We start from the raw sequence: 20,533 nt of genomic DNA on the forward strand, positions 1-20,533 counted from the left end.
GTGCTCCGCGGGCTAGGGGGTGGAGGGGGGTGCGGGGGATGGGGGATGGGGGTGGGGGCGGTGGCGACGCTACAGTGGCCCGCCGCTAGAGGGAGTACGGGATTACCGAGGGGGTGCGGGATGCTGATGCTGAACTGGCCAAGCTGGGAGGGAAGAAGAAAGGGAGGGGAGGGGAGAATCGAGGACGGACGGCCTAGCCAGGCCAAGAATGCAATTGCCCCGGTGGTGGGAGCTGGGAGACCCCTGTGCTTGGACGGGACAGGGTCGGGGGACACGCAGGATGAGCCCAGCGACCACTGGCACATTCTTGCTGACAGGTTAGTGGCCTGCGCGCGACGTGGTGGTCCCGGGGCCAACAGGCCGCCGCCTCCCCCTCCCCCGCTCGGGTTCCGGGCGCCTGGGCGCTCCCTTTGGGCACCAGCCTCTCTTTCTGTCCCGGACCCCACCGTACCCCTCCTTCGGTACACCCTGTACCCCATTTCCCCGGCCCAGCTTCTCTCTCCCCAGGCTTGACCCCTGGCCTTTTTTTTTTTTTTTTCTCTCCGCGCGCCCGCGGGCCCCTCCCTGCTCTGCGGGCGCAGAAATTCCATCTCCAATTCCTGTTCCCAACATCCCCCTCCCCGCCCAGCCCCAGGGTAGTCCTCTCCCGATCCCTGCAGCAAAGAGCTGGGGGTCGTTGCATGTTTTCCTGGGGGGCCCGTTTCCCCGCGATTGGGCTCTGCGGCCGGGATGCGAGCCAAAGGAAATGGGTGTCAAGCTGCGTCCCCGCTACACAAACACATCTTTTTTCCTTTTCTTGATAGTGATAGAGAACACAAAAATGTGACATTTAAAACACCAAATTTCCCCCTCTTGCTAAGTGCATTTCTCGGTGGCGGAAATCTCGGTTTTCTTCGGTTTTACGGAGCAGGGAAGCGGAATCATGAAATGCTGGGAGCTAAACAGGGCGTTCAGGTCAGGGTTAACCCCGGCTGGAGGCCAGAGATGCTGCCGTACCGAGTGCGCTGTTTCCAGATACCAAAACCAATTTAAAACAGCTGTGGATGCTTCCAGTGTGTTTGGCGGGCTTTGAAGGCTCCCAGCTACGGACTTTTGGTGGCGATTACGAGGTTTACACAGAGACCTTGCTTCCCTTGCAACGTTACATTTTCCTAAATCTTGTAGCGTGAATGAATGCGTTTAGTCACGGCAACCGCACGTTTAATCCTTTCCAGCGGGTTGCCGAGATTCGGCCACAAATATTTGCGTGCATTTGTACTATGAACATATATATTTTATGTCGGGGAAAATTGCAGTGGCTGATAAGACGCTAAAATTCTGATGAGGAAGGATGCTAAATAAAACCTTAACGCGGATTCCCATCTAAGCGCCTCAGTGTTAGGCGCTTGGGAAACTGACAATCTGTTGATGATCTTAGTAAAACAAGTTTAAGTTAAAAGGGAAAACCAAATTGTCTACAGCTGAGTTAGGTTTCTGAAACACAGATGAAACCCCTTCATATTTGAAGAGCAAAAGTGAGCACATTTTAGTAACATTGCTACGGATTATTTTATACTTGGAATATCAATAAGAATTTGACTTATTGTCATAACAACGTTGGAGACACCCGCACTTTAAAAGCGAGCCTTTCTAGGAATAAACAAAACTGTAGCCCATTTACTGAGATTTTACTTTTTATTAGAGATAAAATATCCACTATCCGGAATACGAATGAATGAAATGCAGCTTTTTAACAAAGACATTTCCCTAGGAAGTTGGGTGAACACAATTATACTTTTTAGAAGTGCCTTTTAATTTAATCTTTAGGATGTTCACCCTCTTCTACAAGATAGAATAATTCCAGGATTTCTTATGCTTGGTAGAATACTGTTCTGGTGACCGCTGTCAACTTCTTACCAGTTTTGTTTGTTTGTTTAAATTCGAAAGTTACTTCACCTAGTTAACTGAGACATTATTTTTCTAAAAGTTGAGATTTAAAACCAGTATAGATGAAAAGTAGGACAAATTAAAGTTCTAAAATCCATCTTAAGACTTTAAAAGTTTGAACACGTTTGAACCAATTTGATTTTTTCATTTCAAAATGCTAACCAGGACTTTTTAAAAAAACGTAATTAGTATTTTACCATAATAAAAGTAATTTCAGGTCATTGTACAAAATTCAGGAGAGAAAACCCTAGAAAACTCTAAAGAAAAGGTCACCTGTAACCTATTCACCCTGCAATAACACCAGTAAACATTATAGAGTCTGCTTTTTCAGACGTTCTCTACGCATATATAGGTAGCTATACAATAAATATTTTTCATAGGATTGCAGTTAAATACTTTCTAAAAGTTAAAAACAAGATCAAATTAATTCTCCTCGATTGTTTTCTTTCCAAAGAGCCTTTAAATGTTAAATAACATTAAGTTTGCAGCGCTTTCTTTAAAGGAAATAATATTAATTTTTTAATTAAAATTTTAAATGAACGACCTTAGTACCTAAATATTTAAAACCAGAAAACTGAGAAGAATTTTCTCTCATCTCACTATTCTAACATATTGTAGTTTTTTATTCCTCTACATAAGAAAATATGTTCACTTTGCTTAGAAATAGAATTTTCTAAGGGAAAAAACAGCATCAGTAGGTAAGTAATTTAGATAAAACCTTTTTGTTATCCAAAAAACAAAACAATATTAAAAATAAAACAGAGATAACATTAATAGAGCAATAATACTTTAGGTAACATTTTTGTGTTGTCTAGAACAACAAAAATTTTCAAAACCAAAACAAAATTAACAGATAAGAACTTTAAACATATTTTGGATATTTAATATCTATGTGAATTTTGGATTTTCTCAGATATTTATTTCTGGTGTTGACTATTTCTGCCCATTTTGCACACGGTTGCATATACAGCTAAGAGGAGTTAATGTGTATTATTTATTTTATCAAATAATAACTGGGCTTTGTATTTAGACATTTTATCTATCTTTATGAGAGTTTGCTGTAGATCTACGAAGCTGTTGATTTAACACCTATATTTAACTTCTAGTATGGTAAGAAAATTGTATTTCAAAACAAAGTGGGATTTTCTCTTGTTAGATAATAACTAGACTTTCTCTTTGGACATTTTACCCATTTAATGAAAATTTGCCATGTATTTATAAAGCTGTTGAATTTACCTTATGTATTTAGCTTAAGTTCCAGGGTTTTAGAAAAACGATTTCAAAACAAACTGGAATTTTCACTAGTAAAATAGTAATTGTACTTTCTATTTGGACATTTTATCCCTTTTTAATGACAATTTGCTATAGATCTATGAATCTGCTGACTTACCACATATATTTGGCTTAATTTCTAATATAGAGAAAATATATTTCTAAGCAAAGTAAAATTTTCAGTTGTCAAATAATAACTGGATTTTCTATTTCGACACCTTATTCATTTTTAATGACAATTGCTATGGATTTATGAACCTGCTGACTTACCACCTGTATTTGGCTTAAGTTCTGGTATGGTAGGGAAAATTTATTTCTAAGCAAAGTAGAATTTCCAGTTGTCAAAGAGTAAGTGGACTTTGTATTGAACATTTTATCCATTTTTACAACAGTTTGCCATAAATCTAAAAGCTGTTGATTTGCTTCATGTATTTTACTTAACCTATAGTATGGTAGATAAATTGCATTTCTAAGCAAAGTGGCATTTTCACTTGTCTCACAGACATTGAAAATAAGGGACAACACCAGAAAAAACTGGTTAGCGACAACCTCAAAGAAATAAAGATAACATGTATCCAGTTTCTAACACTAGCGACAACCTCAAAGAAATAAAGATAACTTGTATCCAATTTCTAACATTAGTTTTCCACTGGTGAAAATCATGCAGTACACAAAATATTGAAGTAGTGAAGAAATCCTGACTTGTTAAAAAAATTCCCAAGTCAAATATTCAGATTGTTTCTGATTCTAATAAGTGCAGTAATTATAGATCACATTTTCTCCAAAATACCCAGCCACCTTCTTCCTTTTTCTTTTTTGCTAATTATCCATACTCTACCCAAATCCTTTCCTTAAAACTCACCCTTCAATATTCTGTAAACACCTAAATGCATATTCTAACACTTACTTCCTACCTCCAGTGTAAAAAAAATGACTCTAGGGGAATTGATGATATGGGTCTATGTGTTCGTTAGAAATTCTTGGGCTGGAGGGGAGACCGCTTAGTCCATAGCTTCACAGAAATATCAATATGATGGCTGTTTTCTTTCTATCCCTCTCAACCTCCCCAGCAGAGACAGACAGACAGACAGATGTGAGGGGCATACATAGACTAACGCACACTCCATTCAGGCTTTTTCTAAACTTCGGAATCCAGTTCTCCAGTCTGTTATCTCCCTGATTTCCAGAAATATTAAGCCTAAAGTAGCAGTACGAGAAACAAAAAAAATAAAGAAGAAAAAGCCAATGTTTCCAGGTATCAACAAGTCTTTTCAAGTGAATATGTTTCTGATTCAAGTTTTCAGGTTGATAGGATCAGATAGAGTCTCAATGCTCTTAAATGCTGTTTCACATGGATTTCTTCCAAGCCAAATTCTCTCTTCATAATTCCCAGTGTTTTAAATTCTGTAAACAATGTAACCGTATTAAAGACAGTATTAAGTAAAAAACAAATCTCCAGTTTCCACAGCTTGACTCTGGAACAACCATTTCCATTAATGTTGTATCCCTTCTAGTCTTTGTTCTGTGTACATAAATATTTTTATATAATTATAATTTTAATATGTATAGATTTCTTACACTTTGTTTTGAAAGGTAGGTTAATCCTGCTTTCTGCAAAGCATTTGTCAAGGATGCAGGATGCTGTTGTGTATGAGGTGGTGTGCAGATTAATTAGCAGTATTGCTGTGTGAGCGGGAGGCAGACTGAACCAGCACCGGCGAGGTGTACATGTTCTTGGGTTTGGGTCAGGGTATTGTCCTTGGTTAAGGATCATAACCCTTTGCCCTGAGTTTTCTCTTCCTCAGCATTTGTACGAATGACTTTGATGAAGATCTAAGAGGCTTGCTTTAAAATCCATGGATGAATTGAAAAGGGATAGCTGTTAGAAATAGATAACAATTTAGAGTTAACATGGTTTTTAAGTGGGCTGCAATGCTGTGCTGAAAGCAAAAAATATTTTATAGTAGTAAATGCATCATAATTCATTGGTATGGAAGAATGGAGATGACTTTGTATGGTGGCAGTTCTTTAGGAAAATGAAGGTTAATATGAACCAGTGGCATGATATGGTTGCAAAAGAAAAAAAAATTAGTTAGGTTCTGGTAGTAGCATAGTGTCCATATGTCACAAAAATTAATAATACCCTGCTGTAATCAAGCACATCTGTAGTATTGTGTCCATTTCTGGCTGTCACATTTAAAGAGAGATTTTGACAAATTAGACAACTTCCAGAGCAGTCCATGGGGATGTTGAAGGGTCTGGCAATCCTGTCATAGGAGGTATCCTCACAGGGTCTGGAAGTGTTTAACTTGAGAAGACTAAACAGTCAACATGAACTCTCTGATGTTTGCTTCGGAAAGTAGAACTAGCATCGGTGGGTTAAAGGTACAGATAGATTTCAACATGAGGCCTTCCTAACATTGCAGCTCAACAAAACAATCAACTTTATTTATTCTGTTCTTTAAATATCAGAAATATTCACCTTTCTTGCAATGAATATTTAACTTGAAGACCTTGATAACATTTTAGTGTAGACCTGAAAGGTAATTGTGATGAGAACATTTTATTTTTTCTGACAAACTGTCTAAATAGCCCTATGTGTTACAAGTTCATTTCTTACAGCTTGAAAATAGCTGCAACAGGGTAATTTAACACACACCCTCCTCTCTCTCCCATTCTGTTTCAAACATGAAAACCTGAGAAGAAAATGAAAGATTCCTTTTCCCCCTGCAAAGTGTCTTAACTTGCTTAGTTTGCTTCCTAGAATTACTCTTTCCTGGAATTTCTTGCTCTGTCCGAGCAGGCTACTGGGGCTGAGTGGCCGTGGATGCTGAGGGTACCTAGGGCTAGAGGGGGCAGACTGGCTGCTGGAGCTCAGCTGCCTCTTCTCCAGGGGGAAATAGTAGGGTCCCTTCTGCAACCTCCCCTCCCTTGTGATATATCTCCCTACAAAATTTAACAGTTACAATTTTTAGCTTTTACATAGCAAAATAAAATATTTTTATCAAATGTTTTTAACTTCTGTCCATTTCAGGTTAGCCTGGTTTCTGCCTGGCTTAAGGGCACATTCTTAGTGTCTCAAACATGTCTTAAGGCAGATTTTTCTTTCCTGTATGGTGATCTGCCTATTGATTGTTTATTTTGGTTAGTATATCAAACTTTGAAAATATGATTTCTTAAAATGAATTTGTGGAGTATATAGGGCTTCCTTACAGGACCCCTTTTGTGAGTAGTTTCGGATTCTACAGAAGCTATTTATATATATATGGAGTTATTAGTTCTTGCAAACTAAGAAGTCCAATGAGAGAGGTGAAGAAATAATAGAAAAATTCTTCTGTCATATTTTCTAACTTTTCCCTGCAGCTTTCACTTCTGCCTCATACTTAGAACTTTCTCCTCCACTCCAGTTGTTAGGTCAGAAATGCAGTCACTTTCACTCTGGCTGTATGAAGTATATTTCTAATGTTGAACAACTTTCTCTTTTCCTTATTCTGTCTTTTATAAAAGGGCCCCGTGCACTTTTGTGGGATTGTAATAATGCAAACAGCAATATGCGATGGCTTGCATCCCTGTTGTTGAAGATGCCACAGGCGTTCTTGGGCTGAGATCATATTTCCAAGACAGAAAAGCTCAAAGATGAGTTTCTGGCTTGTCAACGCTCAGCTGATCTACAGGCCGCTACTTGTAATTCCTTGAATGCAGTGCTTGCTTGCTCTGGCTCCGGCTCCCCTGCTTTGGAAGTAATAATCCCCAGTGTCTACATTTTAAAACTTAAAGATGTTACCTTGGGAAATAAATAGGTAGCCTCAAAACATTAGTTGCTGGCATGATTATTGTTATATTCTTGGAAATAATATGTTCGTAAAAGCTACAGTGCTGTTTTCTTCTTTGGTCACTCTTTGGTAGAATTTTTTTTTTTTTTGTATCTTCATGTAAGAATTTTTATGCAATGTTTATGCAATAGCAGTTTAAGTGCATTCTATTATTTAGAAACCACTCGTGTTTAGCACATTTCACTTTGTATCTAATTGTCTTAGACTAATCAATTTTTTGGAATAGATCTTTGGCATCCTGTACCACGGGAATCACCACGGCATCTGTTGTGACATGTACGCAGACTTTCTTTTCTGATAAATGAAGCCGCTCATTTAAAAAAATGTATAGGAGTTAGGCAGCTCTGGTATGAATTCTTTCCCATTCTTTAGCTTTTCACTTCCTTATCTGGTCACCACTTTGATTATTATGGAGATTTGGGGTTCGCTGCAAATTTGAAAGAAGGGATCACAGTAATTTTCTTACAGCAGTTAAAGTGGAATATTTGTTACCTATTTCTTCAGCAGTATGCATGGAAGTATAGTTGCTCTTTTACCTTGGAAAGCAAAGTAAGAGAAAAAATAGCCCTGAGGTTTTTTGTTTCTCCTTCTTAGCAAATTCATGTTTCTTGCTGTGCAGTAAAATGACATTGGCTTTTCTCTTCTATGAAATAGTTAATCAGTGTAGCACTTTTAACATCTTTCATTTTCTGTAGTTACAGGGTTGATTCTCATGAAAGACCAGTACTGCAGAAGTAGAAACAGAAGAACAGATTACTACATGTGCTTATCAGAATTTGAAATGTACAGTATTATTTTTTGTCTAACCATTTTAGTGCTAGAAGTCTAGCTTACAGATATAATGGTGAAGGTGCTCAAAGATACAGATAAGGATTTTTATTATAGTATTGATAATCATAATTAAAAAACTAGAAAAAATCCTGGTCATCTTTACTAATTAGTAATTCTTTTTTTTTTTTTTTTTTGAGACAGAGTTTTGTTCTTGTTGCCCAGGCTGGAATACAATGATGAGGTCTTGGCTCACTGCAACCTGCGTCTCCTGGGTTCAAGTGATTCTCCTGCCTCAGCCTCCCAAATAGCTAGGATTACAGGCACCCACCACCAGGCCCAGCTAATTTTTTTGTATTTTTAGTAGAGATGGAGTTTCACCATGTTGGCCAGGCTGGTCTTGAACTCCTGACCTCAGGTGATCCTCCCACCTCAGCCTCCCAAAGTGTTGGGATTACAGGTGTGAGCCACCACACCCTGCCAGTAATTCCTTTATTCATTCATTTTTTTGAGTGTTGACTAGTTTTGAGACCCCATGCTGGCTGCTAGGGAATACACAGCTCGGCTATCGTGGAACTTTTTACGCTAGTGGGGTTGACAAAGAACAGGGTTTTTTTCAAGATTGTTTGATTAATCAAACAATTAGACATATAAATGTGCCCTTAAAACTGTGGTAAGTGCTACGAACCTGACTAGAACTTGTAAGTAGAGGATTTGGCCAGATAGGGGGTTTAAGGAAGGCTTTTCCAAGAAAGTACTCAGATCTTAAGGATGAGTAAATATTAGTAAGGAGGGGCTGTGTATATGAGGTAAAAGGAAGACCTCTGTAGAGGCCCTGGGGCAGGTTGAATATGGTAAACAGAAAGCGCTAAAAGAAGTCCAGTGGAGTTGGAGCAGAAAAAGGGTGAGCACAATGTTAAATGAGGCTAGAGAGTAGGTCAGGGAACAACTTTTGCAGGACCTGGTAGACAACCTTAAAGGGTTTAATCTTTATACTAAGAGCAATGGGAAAATCTTTGCAGGGATTTAACCAGGACATGATCAGATCTGCATTTCAAAAACAGCACTTTAGCTGTTTGTGAGGAAAAGGTTGGAGGGGTCAGAATAGCTTGCAGCAGACAAGTTAGCTCCTTTAGTAACTGAGGATAGAGATGATGACCTTGTGGGCTAGGGTGGGGATGGGGAGATGAAGATAGGAGGGATATTTTAGGGGGTAAAAACCAACAGGAGTGAGTGTTGCATTGAATTTGGTGCTAAGTTTGTTGGGAGGAGATTTCAAGGATGATTTCCAGATTTCTGTCATCTACGTGAGGACAGATGGTGGTACCACACAAGGGATGAAGAAGGCTGGAATAGGATCAGTTTTTAAGGGAAAGATTATGGGTCCTAGTTTGGACAAGCTTAGTTTGAGGTAATGATAAATAAATTATGATTGAGACACATAGCAGAAAATGATGTAGCCTTAAAATGTGCTATCATGTAAACATGTTCAAGATATATTCTAAGTGAAAAAGTGTGATCATATTATGCAAAAAAGAGCACGGTATGTGTTTTTGTGTGTACACACATAGAATATGGAATGATGCCAAGATGATTAAGGGTAGATATGCTAGGCAGTGGCATTGGTGGGATGGCAACAGGGATATGAGAGATAACGTTTATATTTTGTACCCTCCTGGTTATACTATCGGAAAGTATCATAATACAATGAGAATGTATGGATTTTTATAATTAAGGAAATTAATAACAATTTAAAGCAAACATACAATATAAGAATATTTCTTTTTTAGAGGTTACTTAGTTGGAAAGATCATGTGAGCGTTGTTATATTTTTTATTGTGAACAGAAATTTTTCCTGCAGCTTTACGTCCCTAACCCAATAGCTCATACACTTGGCTTTTTAATCCTTTTCTACTAGATTGCACTATTACACTAGATTTTACATTGCCTGTATACTGTTTTGTATTCTGCTTTTCACTAATTTTATTATTTTCACAATAGTCCAACATTGTGCAAGTGAGGACATTAAATTGTAATGGTGCATATAACTGTTGCTTATATACATTGTTTTTATTAAAGTTCTCACTGGTGTTCCTGTTTCACCTGGGATATATAGTTCTGTTCCCATGAGTGGAAACCCAAACTTATCTTCTCAGGCTATTTGAGCAAAGGAGAAGAAAATACCAAGATAAGTTAGTAACCTTCCCTTCCCCATTAACTATTCTGTCAAACCAAAACTTGTTATATTTAACGTTTAACTTTCCACTCAATTTTGATATTGTGTTTAATGCAGTTGAGTCTTGCTCACACATAACTTTTTGCGTTTGTTGCATTGTTTCCTCTGAATAAATACCTAAAAACTTATGAGAGTCAGAATGTAAATATCGATGTAATTCATTTCTTATTACATCAGGCTTCCCTCAAAAGGGTTAAACTGCAGCCCTCAACTTGGCTGAGTGCAGAGAATGAGGACTGGCTGAGATGCCATCTTTTTTAGTCCTTGGGCAACCATGTAGTGGAGTTGGGTATGGCTGTTGCCTCTTCTGAGTAGCCTCTACAGTTGACTGTACTATATATTTCTATAGAATATCATTTTTCATATGTGTCATTATTGTGGAAAAAAGTGAGAGTGCAGTATTATTATATAATGCCATCTGTAGTGATGACAGTTTTTTTTCATTTGAAGATATATTTTTAAAAATGATTGTATTTAAAGAAATCCAAAATTTTATTCAAATTAGTTGAAGAGTAAATGTAATAATAGTTTGCATTTTGGGGGGACATCATTATATGCTAGGCATTCTTCTAAAGTTCTTAAATACATTATGTCATTTAATACTCAACAGTATGTCACTGATATGGGTACTATTCTATTCCAGATGAGGCACAGAAACATTGAGTAACTTGCCCAATGGACAAAAATTAGGATTTGAACCCAGACACTCTGTCTGTAAAGACTGATGTGAAACACTGCCTTTCTGCACTACAGTTTTATTTCACTCTAAAGTCTCTTATATCTAATTTTTTTAGCTTCTTCTGGCATTCTTCATTTAAAGCCTTGCTGTAACATTTCTTTTAGGATTATCTTTTCCCAACTCCTTTCAGAGGTTGGGGTAGACAGTCCTCCTCAGTAAAGCCATTTTTTTCCCCCATAGGTTCCAAAACTTAAAGCTTTCTTCTTTCAACAAATTGTTTTTGTTCTTGTTTTGGTGCCCATAGTGCATGAGATTAATTTCCACTGCACAGAAATAGCATAGTAATGGTGATGGGAACTTTGGTTTTCTATATGAAAAAAATATATAAATAAAAATGTGTATATCATTTTGTGTAAGTACATTCTTTGATTGCACAACAACAAAATCACCTAACAATGCATATCTCAAAAAGTATCCCCATTATTAAGCAATGCATGACTGTATTTGGGGGTAGTATTGATGTGTTCATGACATAGACTTTGCAGTCAGCCACGAAATGGGTTCAAAATTCAACTCTGCCACTTAGTAAACATAAGACCTGGGGTGAGTTAACATAGTTTTCTTAAACTTGGTAGTCTCATTGTAAAATAGAGTGAATACTACCTACTTCACATAGTCATTGTAATGATTGCATTAGTTAATGTGTGTACAACCCTTGGTGTAGTAGCCAGCACTTAGTATTTAAGACATTGTAGCTAAAGAAGAGAAGTAATGGTCAACTTACATTTTTTAGAGGGAAAAATGTAAAAACGATGTTTTGATGTAGGAAACAATTTTAAAAGAAATAAGGAGAATTGCATAAAAGAAGGGAAGAGAAAAATGTAGAGGGTCAGGGAGCAGTGTAACAACTTGGATGGGGATGGTAAGAGAAGGGAAGGGATGCCGGACACGTGAGCTATATAACCAACTTCTGAAAACAAAGTCTTCCATCCCCCTTACAGTGGAATATGAAAGAGACAAATGAAGTAGTGGACAGAGAAAGACTTGACAGTTTGGTTTTAAGGTGAGTATGATAATCAGATGAAATTTCATTTGGCATATCCGGTTGTTTACTTGGACAGTGATGTCTGAATAAGTTATTATTTATTATTTCCATTCCTTGATGTTCTGATTAGCTCATCAGCAATCAGTCACTATTCACAGCTCTTCAATTACTTTTATTAAATAGCAATCCTCTCCTCCCCCAGTCAGCAAATTATTCAGGTTTGGGAAACAGTAATATCTCTTCAGAGAGTGCTTGCCCCAGGCCAGATGAAATGTAGTCATGCTGCTAGAAGACTCAAAAGGAATCATGGAATCTTAAGACAAACTTTAACTGTCGTATGGTTTCTAGGGAAGGTGAAGGCATGCCAGCCACCTTTGGATTAATTTAGGCTTTGATGATTTTGAAGGGGGAACATTGAAAAGATGATTAAATTATGTACAGTGATATCCTGGCTAATTGTGTGAATGCCTTCTTAGCTTGGGCTTTGTAAATGCAAGATGCATACGATTTTTTGTTTTTGTGTTTATGAACTAGAGTTAAACTCACACCCAGATATAATTGTAATGTAGATTACCATGAACCTGGTGAGCACAGTGGCATTCTCTTCCTTTTTAGATTCCTGAGGATAGTCCAGTGTCTTTGGAGGAAGTCCAAGAACCAGTCTCTACAAGGTTGACATATCTTGACATATTAGATTTAATCTTGAAAATTTGTAGGTAGGATAAATATTTTAAATATTGAGTCATATTTTTCCGTCCTAGAGAAATTCATTCTCACATTAAAAAAATGCATTGTTCCTTTTCTAATAAAAATTAAACTTTAAAATACTAGCCTTTTTCAATGAGTATTCTGTACTTGTCAATGTACAGAATATAATACTTTTCTATACGAGAAGTTAGTCAAGTGGATCCATGATATTGGACATACAATTAAAAATAAGTAGTTATTTCCTGTTATTAAAGTTTCTCCCCTCAATATGTGGGACTTGGTTTAAGCACATCATTCGTGGCATCGTGTCTTGCCTTTAGTGATATTGCCTGGGGAGTAGAGCCATAAAACATTGTCCTTTTATTGAGATTTATTGGACTTCAGTCTTCTGTGGTCAAAGTAGGACTTCATCTGGATCAATACAAACTTTTAAAAAATGAATGTGCTCAAAAGCAGTGCTGGCCTTGAAATAGAGCAACATCTCTGTGTTGTGTTTAAACTATTCTACCCTGCCACTCTGTTTAAACAATTGAGACACCATTTCAATTTGCTTTTTGAATCCTGTAACAGCCAACTAGACTGCCCTTATACAGGACCTGGAAAGTATGAGCAATGATGCATTGATTCACTAGCCAAGGACATGTAGTGGTGTTAAATCTTATGCTGGGTTAGTCGGATTTTAAAAGCAAGAGTGTAAGAAAAAATTCCATAGACCTAAAGTTATCCTAGTAAGTCCTTTAAATCACTCATAAGGTATAATATATGTAGTTTTGTGTATAAAACTCTGAACAATAATTCTTATGCACAACATAGTCTGAGAACTCCTGAGCTAGAATAAAGGAAGGAACAAAAGAGAAGCTGTCTGGGCACTCAACCCATTCTTTCTTTATGGTAACTACCCAGTTCATGGAGAAATGGAGAGTTCTATAGAGTGTCTGCTTGCCTGCAGGATTTACTTCATTATGCTTTAAGATTAAGCCCCTATAATCTTCAGACACATTAATAGATGATTTGGTTTTGTAAGGATTGAATTAGACAGTATATGTGAAAGCACCTTGCTCAGGAGCTGGTGATGGGAAGCAGTTAAATCTAAATGTTGCTTGTCATATCCACACATACATTGTTCTTTGGAACATTGTAGAGAAGAATTTGGCCACCTGTTTCTTGTCCTTCTAGTTGGGATATTCCACTATCCAGCAAGGTCTTGCATGTTTTTACAAATTGGTTGTATCTGTAAATCAGTTGGAGGTTGGAATGGGTAGGGTTTTTAGGTAATAGTTTATATTTCTTTGAGTTCTGTAATGGCTCCTCTGTCTTCTAGAGTTCACAGTTTTGTATGTGAATTACCTGATGGAATTGTGTAACCCACCTACCTAGACTCTCCATGGTGGAGTCATGAATATGTGTTTTAGAATTTTTTACTATGTATATTTTGGGGGTACATGTGAATATGTATTTTGGGGGAGCTGCCTACGTGATTCCTATGTAACCAGCATGTTGCTTTTGGAACATAGCCATCAGGAAATCCCTGGGGGTGGAGTATTTTGCCACAAGAGACTATTAGCATTTCTGATCCTGTTTTAGCTTAAATTATTGGGAAATGCCTCCTGTATTATTCATCTAGATTTAAAAATACATAACTAGTTATTAAATAAACCGTTTATTAGAGAAATTCATAAGATTGGTCATTTAGTAGATAAAATTAATATTCTTAATTTGACATATTTTTTAAATTGAATACAAATTAAGTAGCTTATTTTGGGGGGTGCTGTGCGTTTTGATTTGTACTCCTAGGTGTCACTGACATGATCACCTGAGGTTTTGTTTGTTTTTAATAACCTGGGTTTAACAACTTTTTAAAATTTTAATTATGGATATGTAATAGTTGTACATATATAAAGGGCACCTGTGACATTTTGATACAAGCATACAGTGTGTAATGATTAAATCAGTAACCTCGGTTTTAGCCGGCTGCAGTGGTCCCAGCAGTGGTTGTAGTCCTAGCTGCTTGGGGAGCTGAGGCAGGATGATTGCTTGAGCCCAGGAGTTCTAGTCCAGCCTGGGCAACATAGTGGACCCCATCTCTAAAAACACTACTACTAATAATAGTAATAATCTGGGTTTTGAATTGTATTCTTTTCTCATTTTGAAGGGTTGGATTTTTCATAATTTAGTTTAAGTTCAGATTTTTACTGAAAATTCAGTTTGAAAAGGAAATACGCCTTTTATTTCTGATTTATTAAGGTGGGGAGCTTTTTTAAAGTTAAGTTTGCCATACCCCACTAACTGTTGCTGTCTTCACTTTCCTTTCCTTTTCTCATGCCCAAAGTATTTTCCTTACTTCCACATGCTTGGTCCTACCCATTCTACCTTTTCTTGGATTGTATCTTACCAGTTATGGTCCTGTTCTTTATCCTTAATCTCTTCCCCTCCTTACATCTTTTCCTCTATTTAGATACAAAATATGTCATCCCTACTAAAATAACCAACCTTCTGTCCACCTTGCTACTCTTCAGTCTATCATTTGATCTTTTTGCTTCCCTATTCTGACCAGTGTTCTTGAAAGATTAACTGTAATTTCTGCATCTACATCTTGACCTTTTGCAGCTTGGCTTCTACTCTCACCACTTTATCGGAACTCCACTTTCAAGGAGTCACCAGTAACTTCTCACTTTTCAAATCTAGCAGTCTTTTCTAAGCTCTCATCCTCTTTGACCTTTTTGCAGTAAGTGAGGATGTTGATCACACTCTGCTTCTTGACATCTCTCTTCCCTTGGCTTATGTGACTCTTCAGACTTCATTTTTCAACCTCTGCGACTGCTTCTCTCTTCTTTCTTTGCTGAATCATCCTCTGCTTTTGATATGCTAATGTATTTATTAACGTTGTTTTGCTTTTGCTGTCCCTCTTACCTTTTGAGCATTCTTTCTTACTGCATTTCAGGTCCAGAAGTTAGGACAGGCCGGGTGCGGTAGCCCACACCTGTAATCCCAGCACTTTGGGAGGCCGAGGTGGGTGGATCACCTGAGGCCTGGAGTTTGAGACCAGCCTGCCCAACATGGTGAAACCCCGTCTCTACCAAAAATACAAAAATTAGCCAGGCATGGTGGTGCACGCCTGTAGTCCCAGCTACTCCAGAGGTTGAGGCCGGAGAATCTCTTGAACCCAGGAGGCGGAGGTTGCAGTGAGCCGAGATTGCACCACTGCATGCCAGCCTGGGCAACAGAGCGAGACTCCATCTCAAAAAAACAAAAACAAAAACAAAAAACACAAAAAAACAAACACACAGAAGCTAGGACAAATCCCATGGGCAATTCTTGGGCTGAGCTGAATCCACAAGGAACTTACCTAAAGTAGCCCAAGGGAGAATAGGATGGAGAGCCAATATTGTAATCAGAAAAAATGGTGCCCACATCTATCATGTCTAAAATGTAAGGGTGAAAAATCAGAAAGTAGACAGCAGATTGGCAGTTTGGATGATGAAAAACAGGATCGATGAATGGGTCAAGAACAGGAACATATATTTGCTCCAGATCACTTTCTATGTAAGAGCCTGATGTATGTGTAACCAGGGACATGGTATCTTTAAGGAATCACACTAGGGCTTTGGCTTCAATAATCATTTCTCTGGAGAAGAACTTTAAATCTGTATGTGAAGCCGCATTACATTATCTTCTTCTTTTCAGATAGTTTCACCTAGATGTCCAACTAGTACCCTAAGTTTAACATATCCTGAATCAAATTAATCATCTTTCTCTTGAAACTGACTTTTCTGAGGTTCCTAACGTATTGCTATTCTATGTCATTCTAGATAAAATATTCAAAGGCGTCTTTGATTCTCCTTTTATCCCTACACCTAGCAATTTGAAAAAGTATTGTCAGTATTATCTCCATGTTGTCTTGTAATTGGCACCACTTTTTGTTTCCTTGTGCTTCACCCTGACTGCTATCTGATACTCTTGCAGTAGGCCCTATTTAGTATTCCTTAACCCCTATCCTAGTCATTGCTGCCAGTGTAAGGAAAATTCAACTGTGAATTTAAAAGCTATTTAAACTTAACACAACATTCCTAGCCAGAGATAATTGCTTCCCCATTAGCGTTCTTATAGCACGTATGCTTTCTACCATTTGTGTGTATAATTAGTATGATTTATTATATATGTGTGTGTGTATATATATGTGTATGTATGTATATGTATATGTACATGAATTGCCAATCCCCATAGATTGTAAGCTCCTTCAGGGGCAGGAACTATGCCTTGGTTGTCTTGTATCCCCACATACTCCTTGTATCGACATACAACAAAAATTTGCTGACTAGAATTAAACAGTTAGCTGGGCTGGAAGGAATCTGATCCCAGTTAATTGTAGGTGATCTGTGACAGTCATTTTAACATGACATTAATTTTATTTTTTTGTACATTTGTTTTATTCTGAAAAGCTTTTTTATTAAGCTGTGCTGATGGCATAAATGGAACAGTTAACTGGAAGACCAGACAGGCCAACAATTTTATTATCAGCAGAAAAATGGCTGCTGGGATGAAAGATGGTGAGTTTAGGTTGTAAATCTAAATCCCTTTGGGGGAGCCAATTAAATGTCTGCTTCCAATAGTCTCTTCGCTTTTTTAGTCATGTGTGGCTTTTTTTTGTTGTTAAGTCTGAAAAAATAAAATTTTGTTTTCCTAATCTTCTAAAACTTCTGATCCTCTGTATTCTTAATCCATTATTTTTCAAGTCCTTTTCCTTGGCTGTAGCTTTGCCCTTTTTAAAGAAAAACTAAAAACCATTCCTATGTTTTTAAGCTAACTTTTATCCAGTCACTAGCTTGCCACTTATAAAAATTGTCCTACTGTGGTTACTATAACAAGTTATTTATAATATTGAAAAACGTGCATTTAACATGTATCATTTTAAATAGCATGTATGTAACCTTGGAAAAATAATCATATTTTGGTTAATTTTGGATGATTCCTGTTGCAAAACCAAATTGATATGTTTTGCTATTACTTAGTGGCACTTGTTTTCTATTGGAAAGATGGCTTGACCTGTAAATGATTGATTGATCCTTCTAAATTTTTCTTCAGTATCTATAAATGTGACCATCAGCAATATTCCAGGACCTTTGAAATAACGCATTTCATTAGGGAGAAAAGGCATTACTTAACAGTCAAAATATTAGTTGTTTTCAAAATATCAGTTACCATTATGAACTTGCACTTAATATATCTTTTTTTTTGGCTTTATGATCCTTCACACAGAATATTAACTACATGTGTTCATGAACATCAGCAGAATAGTAGTTTCTCTAACTTTGGAGCAACCAAAATGTCTATAAAAATAATAGTAATGTTACAATGTTTTCAAAAGAACAGTAATTTTATGTGATAAGATGATAATGCCAGATGAAACCTGCTGGGTACTTGTAGGATTGATTCCTGGCTTACTTCATTTTCTTCATACATCTCTGAAGTTGGGCGTCACTAACATTTTTATAGCTGGAGCCAAATTATTCTTCAGCTGGACACTTCTACCCCCAGATCTCTTTCACAATGGGACAGTTTCCCAACATCTTCTTTCCCAAGTGACTTTGAAACAAACCTACAAATACTTGTGTATTTTTAAGGAATTTTCATTGCTAAGATCTGTAAGAAAACATACATAGAGTTTCATACAAGTAACTTCTCATGAAAAGATCACAAAAATTTGTTTTAAAAATCACTAGACGCACTTTTTCCAGGACACAGGCCCATGATCTCATAGTTCTTTTCCCCACATTCTCTTTAGATATTGCCATCAGATTCTCCCAAGTTCCCTCAAGGGAATCACCCCTGATTACACCCTTATCTGGCTGGTTTCTTGAGCAAGCTGAGGGCCATCAGCTTCTTTGACACAGTCACTCTTACTTTTTTCTAATCTATTTTCTGGTTATGGGTCCTCAGTGTCCTTCACTGTTGCACTCTGCACTGCACTTCTGCTCTGTCATCTCCAAAGGACTTGGGACATGCCCTGGTTCCTTGTCCCTCACCTAGGATCTCTGAAGACTCTTCCTCTAGACTTCACATCATTTTTCACTAGATTGCAGTCATCCCTTTTCTTCAGTCTTTTCTCTTTAGCTTTGATCCTTGGAACCTCTATCCTCTCTGAGCATGCCTCTCTCTCCTCTTGCTGTTTGATTTGCCAAAAAAAAATACTCTCTCAACAGCTGCTACACTCAGCAGAGTCATCTATTATGGTGCTGTTCTCAGGGAAATGCATTTCAAGACCTTGACATATAGTGTCATCTAGAATCTCTAAGAAACGCCAGTCTCTTCTGTTTCAAACTTCACAGTGTCATTGAACCTCACACTGATTTTCTCCTTGTGACCCAAGAGAATAGAAATGATCACTCCATCTTGAATCTACGGAGGTAACGAGTTTAGATTATCACATTTTCTTATTTCTTCAGTTTAGCTTGATCTCATCCTTTAGATTATTTTTCTTTCTTCTCATCCTATTTATATCCTATCATTATAGTTCTGAATTATCAAGATACCTTATACAGGGAGTAAGTTTTGTCAACTGTATGAGGAGAATTGTTTCATCACTTTTAAAATTATAATAATAAATACTAGTAGCTTGTATGGCAAGGCCATTTTAAATGCTGTCTCAGATATAGAATGTTCTTTGAGATGTTCTTGACCATGAATCCCAGTCATCTCTTTTTGAAAATTTCAAGAGAGCACAAAAGATGATAGGATCATTTATATATAAAATAAATTTAACAAATGTATGTTTTGTGTAGCTTTTTTTTTTTTTGAGATGGAGTTTCGCTCTTGTTGCCTAGGCTGGAGTGCAATGGTATGATCTCAGCTCACTGCAACTTCCTCCTCCCAGGTTCAAGCGATTCTCCTGCCTCCTGAGTAGCTGGGATTACAGGCACCTACCACCATGTCCTGCTAATTTTTTGTATTTTTAGTAGAGATGGGGTTTCACCATGTTGGCCAGGCTGGTCTTGAACTCCTGACCTCAGGTGATCTGCCCGCCTTGGCCTCCCAATGTGCTGGGATTATAGGCGTGAGCTGCCAGGCCCAGCAAAGAATATTCCAATTCTTAGCTAAAGCAGTAGGATGGTACTTTTTCTGTAAATAGGATTCCAAGGAATTTGAATGCCTTAGAACAACACGTTTGACATTCTACTCCAGCACCCAGTAAGTGGTTACAAAAGTAATAAGGAATACTCCAGGTATGGACTATGAAATCTCTTCTTTTTTTCCTTGGAATGGGAGTAGGAGACCTACTTGAGCAAGCTGAGGGCCATCAGCTTCTTTGACACACCCACTCTTCCTTTTTTCTATTTTCTAGTTATGGGTCTATAGGCTTGAAGCAGTCACTTAGTCCCTCTATGTTCAATTTTGTTATCTATAAAATGGACTGAACTCTCCAGGAGAGCAAATGCATGCAAACTCTGATTGTTAGTAACTGTCAGGAATCCTGGGTTAAGTAGGAGGCAGAGGCCATATGCAGGTAGGAAATAATGTTATGATCTGTCTCTTAATAAAGAAAATATTTGGCATGCCCAGACAGGATGACATATAAAGTTCTTTTCAATGTAGCATGCTATGACACTAAGCTTATTGATCACCAATTAGCAATGGTTTTCAACCTTTTACCAACTGACATTTAAAAAACTCACACACATGAAATCACACAATAATCAAGATGTTTAGTTTCACTTTGGAAAAATTAAAAGTAAGTGGTTTTAGTTGGGAAAAATATCATGAAGAAACTCTTCTGCTTTTTTGTAGAAGATTCAATTAATGGTTTCCTCTCCTACTTCATGTAAAGAAAAGTGGCCATATCTCTTAGAGAAATGAAGCTTACAAAGACACTGTAATGCCTTCTCAGTGATGGATTCCACAGCCAAGGCATGAACTACCTGTGACTGAAAAAAAACAATAGCTGGCCAATGCCAGATGAATGGCCTGCAGTACTTTGATGTTGAGTGAATTAAAGGTGAAGGGCAGACTGCTGAGAAAAGCTTTTGATTCAAAGCCAAGATTCATAAAGTTGTATTGATAAAACACAAGGT

The 20,533-nt window shown here is 37.5% G+C and overlaps 1 protein-coding gene across 13 annotated transcripts in view; it reads left to right on the plus strand.

Annotated features, from left to right (window-relative positions):
• The first annotated feature begins 98 nt into the window (after positions 1 to 98).
• Positions 99 to 20,533, plus strand: part of SGCE (sarcoglycan epsilon) — a 70,765-nt gene continuing 50,330 nt past the window's right edge. For 3 of the 13 annotated variants that reach the window (XM_055272673.2, XM_055272675.2, XM_055272677.2), the window contains exon 1: positions 137 to 317. In XM_055272673.2, the coding sequence (XP_055128648.1) occupies positions 209 to 317 (109 nt within the window). In that variant the 5' untranslated portion in view covers positions 137 to 208. Of the gene's footprint in view, positions 318 to 16,906; positions 17,015 to 20,533 lie in introns of all 13 variants that reach the window. The other 10 variants (XM_055272671.2, XM_055272672.2, XM_055272669.2 and 7 more) reach the window with 9 other exon arrangements.

Source organism: Symphalangus syndactylus, chromosome 3 (genome assembly GCF_028878055.3).
Source record: "Symphalangus syndactylus isolate Jambi chromosome 3, NHGRI_mSymSyn1-v2.1_pri, whole genome shotgun sequence".
NCBI classification, from domain to species: Eukaryota; Metazoa; Chordata; class Mammalia; order Primates; family Hylobatidae; genus Symphalangus; species Symphalangus syndactylus.